The sequence below is a fragment of the Crotalus tigris genome, unplaced genomic scaffold (assembly GCF_016545835.1).
Source record: "Crotalus tigris isolate CLP2741 ecotype Arizona unplaced genomic scaffold, ASM1654583v1 scf7180000017735.2152567, whole genome shotgun sequence".
In the NCBI taxonomy this organism is placed as follows: Eukaryota; Metazoa; Chordata; class Lepidosauria; order Squamata; family Viperidae; genus Crotalus; species Crotalus tigris.
Window position 1 is genome coordinate 287,613 of NW_024096601.1, and position 12,014 is coordinate 299,626.

General features: G+C 42.9%; 1 protein-coding gene across 1 annotated transcript in view; it reads left to right on the forward strand.

Moving 5' to 3' along the window:
• HCN4 (hyperpolarization activated cyclic nucleotide gated potassium channel 4) overlaps positions 1-12,014 on the forward strand; it is a 53,602-nt gene that overhangs the window by 10,374 nt on the left and 31,214 nt on the right. The window contains exon 2 of the mRNA XM_039339441.1: positions 8,222-8,645. Within this exon, the coding sequence (XP_039195375.1) occupies positions 8,222-8,645 (424 nt within the window). The remainder of the gene's footprint in view (positions 1-8,221; positions 8,646-12,014) is intronic.

Consider the following 12,014-nt stretch of genomic DNA (forward strand, 5'->3'; position numbering starts at 1 on the left):
AGCCTCTAGGTGGTTGTTAGTGCACAAAACTTGCCATGAAAAGATCTCAACCTGCTAAAAAATTCAAACTATACTAATTAAAAATGATTGTACTTCTCCAATACTAATATTAAAGCAAGGCACCAAAATCCAATAGGAAGCATTTCGAATGCCATTTAATTTTGAACAGCTTGGCAGAACAGCGCTGTTTGGGTTTTGCTTTTTTAGCAAAATCAGCAAGTTGTGTGGTGTCGGGGAATTGGACCTCCGGGGACAGGTGTTCCATGAAGGTAGTTTTGGGGGGAAAGAAATAAAGATCAGCTTGGTATGGAAAAGACGTGAAGTTGGACCTGCAGAGCAGATCAACCTCTTCAGAATTACAGGAGCATGAAATGGCAACTCAAAATAACCCACCTTGATTTTATTAAGAGCAAGATGAGTCAGAAATAAACCTGAACAGGCTTTTAAGATTCTGTGGCTACACAGGTAGTCCTCGAATTACGACAGCTCAATTAGTGATTATTCAAAGTTACAACGGCGCTGAAAAAAATGTGACTTCTGACTGTTGTTCACACGACCGTTGTGACAGCCTCGTGGTCACCTGATCAAAATTCGGTCGCTTGGCAACAGATCCATATTTATGACAGTTGCATTGTCCCAGGGTGTGTGTGTGTGTGTGTGTGTCATCCGATCCTCTTTTTTTTGTGACCTCATGACAAGCAGTGTCAATGGAGAAACCACATTCATTTAACAACCGTGTCACTAATGCAACAACTGCAGTGATTTGCGTAGCAGCCGTGGGAAGAAAGGTTGTAAGATGGGGGAAAAACTCACTGAACAAATGTCTCACTTAAGAATATAAACTTTGGGGTCAATTTTGGTCGTAAGCTGAGGACTACATGTATCCTATGGTAAGCATTTTCAGAAGACACCGAGGTTAGGAACACAAGAAACAGCAGGACCAGCATCGGACCGTTGGTCTAGAGCAGTGGTTCTCAACCTTTTTAATGCTGCGACCCCCCAACCAGTCGTAAGTCGAGGACTACTCAACCGGTCGTAAGTCGAGGACTACTCAACTGGTGTAGCACTGTTTGCAGAACGGGACTTTTGGCGGGCTCAGCAGGGCAGAGACAGCCTGGACAATTCCTATTGGCTTTGGAAAGCCAATAGAATTAGACTCTATTCAAGAGAGTCTATTCTATTGGCTTTCAAAAGCCAAAAGAATAAAAGGGAGTAGCACAGCTAAGGAAAAGGGGGAAAAAATGGCAGACTGCGTAGTTTGGCGACCCCCGTGAAATGGTCGTTCAACCCCAAATGGGGTCCCAGCCCACAGGTTGAGAACCACTGGTCTAGACCAACCTTGGCTCTTTTATGACTCGTGGACTTCAACTCCCAGAATTCCTGAGCCAGCCACTCTGAGGGGAAAGGGAGAGGTTTCCAAGCTGAGCCATGCTGGCTCAGGGATTCTGGGAGTTGAAGTCCACGAGTCATAAAAGAGCCAAGGTTGCCTACCCCTGATCTAGATAGTCCTCAAACTCCAGCTGCGGTTGGCTTTACTGAAATGATGGCTTGACGTGACAGGCTCTGGTTGACAGTGTCAGTGGTTCCTTGCGAGGGAGGAAAATATACCAGGCGTGCTTCCTTGAAAGGATTACAGTGTCATCAAATGCTGAAGAAAATAATCCAGGATGAATTTTGTGAAATGTTTGCAAGGCTTTATTTCGGTAAAACCTTCCTACGGTTGCAAAAATTTCCAGCAGACTGCAAAATCTGTAGAGTGCTTCACTCTTTTTGCTGACTTGGGCCTCTCCTCCCAGCTGGCCCCTTCACTGGATAAAGCACGAGATCTAGTTTTTGAGCAGAATTATATTAAAGCAGCTGAAGAGATGATCCATAATTATCCAGATGTATATGTTTTAGATGTCGGAATGACCTTGGAAGATGCAGGGGATTAGATGCTGCCCAGGGAATGGTTGGAGAAGAGACAGCTTAGCCCTCACTGCATAAAGGGTGGAGAAAGAGACTGAGAAGGGACCCTCCCTAGCTCCTCCAGCTGTATAGGAGATGGGGGGGAGATGTTCAGACTTAACAAGGGTCCCTTAAGGTAGCCTTAATAATATTAAGATTCTCTTAATGTAGACTTACAATAAAATAGAATTAACTCATCTGGTCATATTTCCTTTCTGGTCTATCTGAGAAGGCTGACATTACCAGAATAACAGAATGACAGAGTTGGAGGTCTTCTAGTCCAACCACCTGCTCAGGCATGAAAAACACTGTGCCATTTCGGATGAATGGCTGTCCAATCTGGGAGGGAGGGAGGGAGGAAAGAAGGAAGGAAGGGAGGGAGGGAGGGAGGAAAGAAGGAAGGGAGGGAGGGAGGGAGGGAGGAAGGAAGGAAGGAAGGAAGGAAGGAAGGATAGCAGAATTACAGTGTTGGAAGGGACCTTGGAGGTCATCTAGTCCAACCCCCTGCTCAGGCAGGAGACCCTATGCCATTCCAGGCAAATGGCTGTCCAGTCTCTTCTTAAAAATCTCCGGTGTTGGAGCATCCACAACTTCTGGAGGCAAGTCGTTCCACTGATTAATTGTGCTAACTGTCAAGAAGTTTCTTCTTAGTTCTAGATTGGTTCGAATTTTTCTTTCTGAAAAATCAGATGCTATTCTGCACATAGAGGAGATCTATCATCAAAGTCAAAGTGTAATGAAATATATCATCCATGGAGAGAGTTAAGGACTGACTGACTAACTAACTAACTAACTAACTAACTAACTAACTAACTAACTAACTAGCTACACTTTCTTGACCTTTCTTGGAGTTTGAGTAAGTGCAGGGAGGAGATGAAGAAGGTTGTTCTTAAAAGTTGTGAGGATGGAATTAAATCTAGTCAAGTGAAAAACAAAAAACCAAGAAGTCCAGTCTGGAATTTCCTTAGAAAGAATCCTAGCAGTTGCTCTCTGGGTTTCGTTTTTTTTTTTCTTGGCATGAAAACCAAAAGAAGGCGAAAGGACCGTCTCTTTTAAGAGGCTTTCTCGTTTATGATGAGAACGGTTTCGGAAAGAATGGAACGCGATGTCGCCCAATGTGGTCCATGACTAATTGATGGCTGAGCCCAGGGATTTAATGCAGCTCCTATCTTTTTTTTTTTTTTAATAATTTTTTATTTTTCAAGCTCTCCCCCATCCATATACCGTAATATTTATCAGATGTTAACATACATTCTTTTTACATTCATATATAAGATACTTTTAATAAAATGAAATAAATACATACACATGACTTTTGGTGTTGCTCGCCCATTTCCCCTTTCACCGTATCCACACTCCTTCTTCTCTTCCTTCTTTCTCCCTTTCTTCTCTTCCCTACTTCCCTCTTCTTCCTCTCCTCTTTCCTTCACCACTGTCCTCCCCTTCCCCACTTCTCCTCTTCTCCTCCAACCTTCCTACTTCCTTCTCCCCTCCTTTACTCTTTTCTCTCTCCTCTCCTTTCTTCCCTCTCATCCCTCTTCAGATACAATTCAGGGGTAATGTCCGAGCAACTCCTCTCTCCAAATTTCCCTATCTGTATTATATACAATAAGATTAATTTTCTCTTACATTAATACTTCTATTTATCTAACCTTCTCGGTATATACTTCTATAAACATTTATACAACCTCCAGTTATTCAACACTGTGTCGCCTGGGTCTCCCTCCTTGTCTGCTCCTTCTTCTTCCATCTAAATTGATGTTAACTATCTTTTAACCATATTCTCTTTCCAGCCAATCCTAAGAAGTTCCCCAGATTTCATAGTAGTCTGACTCTGTCTTATCTTTAATTGTCATTGTTAGTCTATTCATTTCTGCACATTCCAGTATTGTCCCAATCACCTCTCCCTCTGGGGGGGCTTTCAGCAATGCAGCCCCTATCTGTCCTAGAGCGTTAAAGCAGATGAGCCGAAAGTGAAAGGGAGCTGAGTAAATTTCTCAGGACATCAAGATGCTCTTCCGTTGAAGAGAGTGTCTGTGGTCGTTTGGGTATTTATGCACATACAGCTCCCGTATCTCCTTTAAGGGTGGAGGATGAGTAGCTATAGAGGGTCCCCACTGGTCTCCCATCTTGACTTGTGGGGGATGGACAACAGCAACCATCATCCATGCTGGGTAGGAATTATTGGGCCTAAGTTACTTGGAAGGTGTCAGAGTGGGGAGAAAGTGTCTACAAGAGGTTGAGGAGAAAAATGTAGGTACAGCTTTAATGATCTTGAATGATCGTCAGAAGCCGGCTTCCCGTTAGCATTTAAACCTGAGGATTGAGTTGCTGAAGGTGATCCAACCTGTCAGTCCTAGAAGAGATCAACCCCGACTGCTCTTTAGAAGGCCAGATCCTGAAGTTGAAACTCAAATACTTTGGCCACCTAATGAGAAGGAAGGACTCACTGGAGAAGAGCCTGATGCTGGGAAAGATGGAGGGCAAGAGAAGAAGGGGACGACAGAGAATGAGATGGCTGGATGGAGTTACTGAAGCAGGAGGCATGAGCTTCAATGGACTCCAGAAGATGGTAAAGGACAGGAAGGCCTGGAGGAATGTTGTCCATGGGGTCGTGATGGGTCCGACACGACTTCGCAACTAACAACAACAATTTCCCCCTGAATTGGTAAATGTGTGTCAGGCTTAGCCCAAGAATGGCCTAAAACAATCCAAAGCTCCACTCTTTATTGGCTTACAAATAACAGACAGAATCTTGCTGGACTAAATCTTTGTTATTCTCACCCTAAAAGATACACTCCCGGAGATTCTAGGGAGCGGCTCCATTTCTTCCTCTCTTTCCTATCTGGTTCTGGGCCAGGCCGTCTCTTGTCTCATCCCCTTCCTTGGCGTGTGCCGGGGAAACTGCCACTCCACTGTAGCCCATCACACCAGCTCAGAAAATCTGGTTTCCCAACCTTCTGGACTATTTACATTTATGTAAGAATGTCTCTGGGCAAAGCTCCTGGGAATACGGTCATGCTCTAACAAGTTGAGAGATTAATGAGAAGAAAAGAGACGACAATATCAATTTTTCCATGTACGTAACTTTTAAGACTGTTTTTTTTAAAATAAAAATTGGCAAGTGGGGCTGAACAAAGGACCCCCAAGAATCGTAAGGTAGAAACCACTACCATGAATACAAGCAGGGGAGGGAGGGAGGGAGGGAGGAGAAGATAGAAAGAGAGGGGAAAGGAAGGAAAGATAGAAAGCAGAGGAAGGGAAGGAGAAAGGAAGGAAGGAAAATGGAGAAGAGAGAAAGAGAAAAAGAAGGAGGGAGGGAGGAAGGGAAGGGAGGGAGGGAGGAGAAGATAGAAAGACGGGGAAAGAAGGAAAGAGAGAAAGAAAGAGAGAAGGGAGGGAGGGAGGAAGGGAGGGAGGAAGGGAGGGAGGAGAAGATAAAAAGAGGGAGAAAGAAGGAAAGAGAGAAAAAAAGAGAGAAGGGAGGGAGGAAGGGAGGGAGGAGAAGATAGAAAGAGGGGGAAAGAAGGAAAGAGAGAAAGAAAGAGAAGGGAGGGAGGGAGGGAGGGAGGGAGGAGAAGATAGAAAGAGGGGGAAAGAAGGAAAGAGAAAGAAAGAGAGAAGGGAGGGAGGGAGGAAGGGAGGGAGGAGAAGATAGAAAGGGGAAAGGAAGGAAAGAAAGATAGAAGAGGGAAGGAAGGAAGGAAGGAAGGAAGGAAGGAAGGAAGGAAAGATAGAGAGCAAGAGAGCAAGAGAGAGAATTAGTCTCATTCTAAATTAGTTTCTGGTATGACTGTAAGCAAATTTGGCTCTATGATGTTGCATTAAAATTCAGTCCAAAATAGCACAAGAAACATCAGTAGAAGATGGAAGAAAAGTGCATGGAGAGGTTGATTCTGGGGAGAAAAAAAGCCTTTTTAGCTTCCCCAGAGACTCCATTTGGGACTGAAAAAATTAACTCAAGAACTTTCAGTTCAGCCCTACCCAAATAATAATAATAATAATAATGATGATGATGATGATGATGATGATCTGGAGTGATGATGATGATGATAATAATCCAGCTGCACACTCCAGATTACTTGGAATTAATGTGGCTTTTGTGACTGATATTAATATTTCAGAGCGTTGCCTTTTGACATGGCCAGAGATAAATCTGTAGAGCATCTCACTGGTTGTAAAACATTGAAGAAATACTTGCTAACAAAGATTTATATAGAGATAATTATAAACTGGGAACAAATTAAGAAACAAAAGTCCTTTTTCTAAAAAAAAAAAATGGAGCCTTTTTGTTGCATTAAAGTTAAATTGCTGTTTGTAATTTCTTTTTATTTGGAAGAAATATTCCAGTTTTAATCTCCTTTTTCAATATTAAGGAATGATGCAAATGTCTGTGGGTTTTTATCTGGGGAAGTAAGCAAGGAAAACAATGGAAAAGCAATGTTAAAAATTGGGACAAAATGTTCTGAATAATGTCATGCATTATTCTTTCATTTGCAACTACACAGATCCTTTGTAGATGAACATACAAAAAATATCTAGCAAGCCTAGATAACTTAATAGGAAATGTTTGTTTTGACCTATATTGCTCTCTAGCTTAGATATAGCTTATATGAATTTATTAAAAGAATCTCATTATCAGAGTTCATCATCAAACATCAAAATGCAAACCAACATAAAGGGAAAAAAAGGAAATGGAATGACAAAACAAGTTAAAAATGACAAAAATATACATCAAATAAATATAACAAAAGTGGCTTCTAACATTTAGTGCAGAGATATTAGCAATGCAACCAGCTTTCTCTAAGTTTAAACAAGTCACCCCAATCTACAAAATATCTTAAAATATCAATAGTTGAATACTAAAAATCCAGTATTCATAAAATGTTCTCTTAATTTCATCTAAAAGGTAGTAAGTGATCATATGTAAATAACTTTATATTTAAAAAGTTAGAAAATTTCTCTAAGTCAGATCTAATTTTCAAATCCTACAGCCAAAAGTTGATTCTTCTGTTTATCCTGCAAGAAATTAGGGGACTGGAGGCTAAACCGTATAAGGAACAGTTGCTGGAATTGGGGATGTCTGGTTTAATGAAGAGAAGGACTAAGGGGGGGGGGGGGACATGATAGCAGTCTTCCAGTATCTCAGGGGCTGCCACAAAGAAGAGGGAGTCAAGCTCTTCTCCAAAGCACCCGAAGGCAGGACAAGAAGCAACGGATAGAAACTAATCAAGGAGAGAAGCAACCTGGAATTAAGGAGAAACTTCCTGACAGTTAGAACAATTAACCAGTGGAACAACCTGCCTCCAGAAGTTGTGAATGCTCCAACACTGGAAGGTTTTAAGTATAGACTGGACAGTCATTTGTCTGAAATAGTATAGGGTTTCCTGCTTGAGCAGGGGGTTGGACTAGAAGACCTCCAAGGTCTCTTCTCTTCTCTTCTCTTCTCTTCTCTTCTCTTCTCTTCTATTCTATTCTATTCTATTCTATTCCATCTCTCTTCTATTCCATCTCTATTGTATTCCTTATTCTATTCTATTCTATTCTATTCCATATTTATTCTATTCTATTCTATTCTATTTTACTCAACATCTAACAGTGGCTTCTGAGTTGCAAAAAATTTACTTAATTACTGTCTCTGAGCAAAGCAGTTAATTTATCAGTCAGTGTTATATCCATTTTTTTTTTTTTTTGGTGTGATTTGTTTCCTGGTCATGCAGTTCCTTTGTGGGGATGACTTGTGAATGGCTGCCCTAAATGATATCCAGTTGTTCTGCAACCGAAGAAAATGTCTGCTTTGCCTCTTCAAGTTAGATGAAAGCTTAAGAGGAAAATTCAGGTCAATCATTGTGGGCAAAGGATAGGGACACGAGCCCTGAGAGCAAGTTTTTGAACTCCATGTGTGCTCAGAGGTATCTTGGTCCTTATTTCTAAGAGGAGTCCTTGGTGCTCTTTGAGCTGGGTGGTTTTCTTGCAGACATTTCAGGGCCAAACTAGGTAACATCATCAGTGCTAGAAGGGAGTGGGGTTTGCTACTTTCCAACACTGATCATGGGAATGAATTGTCTTCAAGAAAACAACCAAGCTCGGAGAGCATCAAGGACCCCACTGTTCAACGCTGAGCTGCAAATATTCTCTTCCACTGGTTATTTCTAAGTGTTCCCCTGCTGTTAATTGTCTAGTAGTTCGTGGACAAAGTTGATGCCTCTCTCAGGTCTTAGATCCCACTGGTGTTTTCTTTCCGTTTGACCCAGGTCTCTATCTTGCTCTCTAGATTCTATTGGGACCTCACCATGTTGCTCCTCATGGTTGGAAATCTGATCATCATCCCAGTAGGCATCACCTTCTTCAAGGATGAGAACACCACCCCATGGATTGTCTTCAACGTGGTCTCAGACACCTTCTTCCTCATTGACTTGGTCCTCAATTTCCGCACGGGGATTGTGGTGGAGGACAACACGGAGATCATCCTTGACCCCCAGAGGATTAAGATGAAGTATCTCAAAAGCTGGTTTGTGGTGGATTTTATCTCATCCATCCCAGTAGACTACATTTTCCTGATTGTGGAGACCCGCATCGATTCGGAGGTGTACAAGACAGCCCGAGCTCTGCGGATTGTCCGTTTTACCAAAATCCTCAGCCTTTTGAGACTTCTGAGACTGTCTAGGCTCATACGGTATATTCATCAATGGGAAGAGGTAAGTAAAGATGAAGTAGATGCTAGAAGAGCAAAAAGGAAGGGTGTGAATGACCAAGTCTCCATTCTAAGGCAGAATATATTGAACACTGATGGGTTGACCTGAATTATTGGTTACTCTCAAGAGAAGCTGATAGAAATGTATTCCTTTACTTCAGCTAAGGTGAAATTCTGGAGTTCTGGGGGCTGTAGTTCCAAACTCTTGGGAGGGCACCGGATTAGCCAAGATTGACAAGGATATTAAGTTCCTTTAGGATTGAATTTAATAATGCAATGGGAACCCATTCAGATAATTGGCATGCAGGCAGTATGTTGTCTGGTCTTCTCTTACGTCAAGATCTGTTAAGCCAATCCTGCAATTCTGGGGCTCTCCTAGTCCTTCTGCAGCAGGAGACTCCGGGTTTCTGTCCAAGTTCTGCCCTTGAAGCCACCACTGGAAATGGCTATTCATCCACTGGTTCTGTTGCTTCTCCAGCTGGATTTCAGAGGAAATGGAATCTCTGCTTCTCCCCTCCTAGTTGTGTTCTTTTTCTGAGCAGCCGAGGAGAAAAATCAGTTACCAGTGGTGGAAGTTTTATAGGCTGAACTCAGACGTTCAACTCTTTGGAGGAAATGTTGAAGGCAAAGGAGATAAAATTCACTGGTGAGTTTTTCATGCATCATTTTAAGGCAGAACCACCACATCTATGTCTTTAGAAAGTCTAGAGCAGTGGTTCTCAACCTTTTTAATGCCGCGACCCCCAACCGGTCATAAGTGGAGGACTACTCAACCGGTCGTAAGTCGAGGACTACTCAACTGGTGCAGCACCGTTTGCAGAATGGGACTTTTGGCGGCTCAGCAGGGCAGAGACAGCCTGGACAATTCCTATTGGCTTTTGAAAGCCAATAGAATTAGACTCTATTCAAGAGAGTCTATTCTATTGGCTTTCAAAAGCCAATAGAATAAAAGGGAGTAGCGCAGCTAAGGAAAAGGGGGAAAAAAATGGCGGACTGCGTTGTTTGGCGACCCCCTTGAAATGGTCGTTCGACCCCAAATGGGGTCCCGACCCACAGGTTGAGAACCACTGGTCTAGAGATTGGTGGTGTCAATGTGGAGTTCTTGATGTTCTCTGAGTTTGGCTGTGTTCTTGCAGATGTTTCATTACTCAACTAGGTAACATCATCTGTTCTACAAATGTTCATTGTTCATTGCTGCAAGTGTTCCCTTCCTGTCATGCATGAGAAATCAGGAAATCCAGACAATTCAAATGAATATAGGGGTTGATTGCAAGCTTAAGCTCTCTACAGCAATCTGAACTACTAACGGTCAAAGCAAATTGATGCTAGATAAGAGTCAGTGGAATTCAAGGTGGGTGGGACTTAGATCTCTTGTGGGCATGAAGGGATTCGAGACTGATGACGCGTTTGATCCCTCCTTCTGGCTCAGCCTGGTCATCTCCTACACTTCCTCTCCCACACCAGAATTTCACTGCAATGAAATGTAAAGGAAACACAGTGTTTTGTCGATCCTTTGGTTTAATCTTCCTCTACATTTAGGCTGGCAATTCTTTGACGAGAATGTATGGCAAAGCACTGAGGGTGAGGTGCAGTCGTGTTCCCCTTCTTCCCTCCCTACTTATCCATTTCTGTGTCCCACCATTCATCATGTGGGTCATCAGGAGCCGTTAGACTTTGGATAGTTCCTCAATATGCCGCAAAGTTCAGATTCCAGGAACAAGCATCCCAGGGAACCATAATGTAGGTTGAATGATAGATTGCTTGCAAACATCACCTTTCCTTTACACTTCCCTCTATTCAGTGGTGGGGCCAGATGTTTCTTCCTGCTCACCCCTCCCCTCCTCTTTAGAAGCTGCAATCTGGTTTTCCAGCAGAGCTAGGACAGTGCCTGATTTCTGAAAAGGCTAATGGAGGGATGGGTAGTGCATAATAGGCTAAAAATCAAAGGTAAATATTTGAATAACTTCATTGCTGCAATCTGGAGCGAGGGTGAAGACAGGAAAGTAAAGTAGGTTTTAACGGGCTAGTCTTGGTAACCGCGGTTTGAATTCCGTGGGGTGTTCTGTGATTAGGGAACTTAATACGGGCAGATGGATAGCCTGGAGATAATAAAAGTGGAGTTTGGTAAGCTTCGTGGGTGGATTTAGGAAGGACCAAGAAAGGATTGTGAAATAGCCTGACTACTGTGAGGTCTCTTATCAAGGACATTCAATGTGCTTGGCTCCTAATAGGATAACAGAGTGAGATTCAAAGCATTGGATTGGTGAGAACTGATAACTGGAAAGAGAACGCTGCTGAGCACAAAAAAACAGGATGGAGAAAAGGCCCAACTTTCTTCCATGGGAACCTTTTTTTCCTCGTGTAGATTCAGATTCTGAACTTCAATGGCAGCGAAATCTCTTTGGTGACTTGAAAGACCAGCTTCCAGCACTGGGGGGAACAGCTGGAGTTGCTTAATTCTGGTGGGGCCAACCCAGCCTAGAATCTTACAATGTCCTAGGCTGAGGACATTGTAAGAACCCCAGCTTGGTGTTTTGTGACTATTTGATCAGTTGCGTGTTATATCTTAGCTTTGTCCAGGTGCTGATAGTGATAGTGATCTTCAAATTAAACAAAAGTCTCAACTTTCCAGACCAGGGGTAGGCAACCTTGGCTCTTTTATGACTCGTGGACTTCAACTCCCAGAATTCCTGAGCCAGCCATGCTGAGGGGAAAGGGAGAGGTTTCCAAACTGAGCCATGGCTGGCTCAGGAATTCTGGGAGTTGAAGTCCACGAGTCATAAAAGAGCCAGGGTTGCCTACCCCTGGTCTAGACTCTAGAAAGAGTGAAGAGAAGAGCAACAAAGATGATCAGGGGACTGGAGGCTAAAACATATAAGGAACGGTTGCAGGAATTGGGTCTGTCTAGTTTAACAAAGAGAAGGATGAGGGGGGACATGATAGCAGTCTTCCAGTATCTCAGGGGCTGCCCCAAAGAAGAGAGAGTCAAGCTATTCTCCAAAGTGCCTGAAGGCAGGACAAGAAGAAGCAACGGATGGAAACTAATCAAAGAGAGAAGCAACCTAGAACTAAGGAGAAACTTCCTGGCAGTTAGAACAGTTAACCAGTGGAACAACCTGCCTCCAGAAGCGGTGAATGCGCCAACACTGGAAGTTTTTAAGAAGAGACTGGACAGCCATTTGTCTGAAATGGTATAGGGTTTCCTGCCTGAGCAGGGGTTGGACTAGATTACCTCCAAGGTCCCTTCCAACAACAACAACATCATCATCATCATTATTATTATTAGCTCTTCCCGTGTTTGCCCAGAAATTCTAACCACTTAAGAAGGAGAAGAAGGTGTAACTTTGATTTTTTGCAACCCATTTTCTCCTTC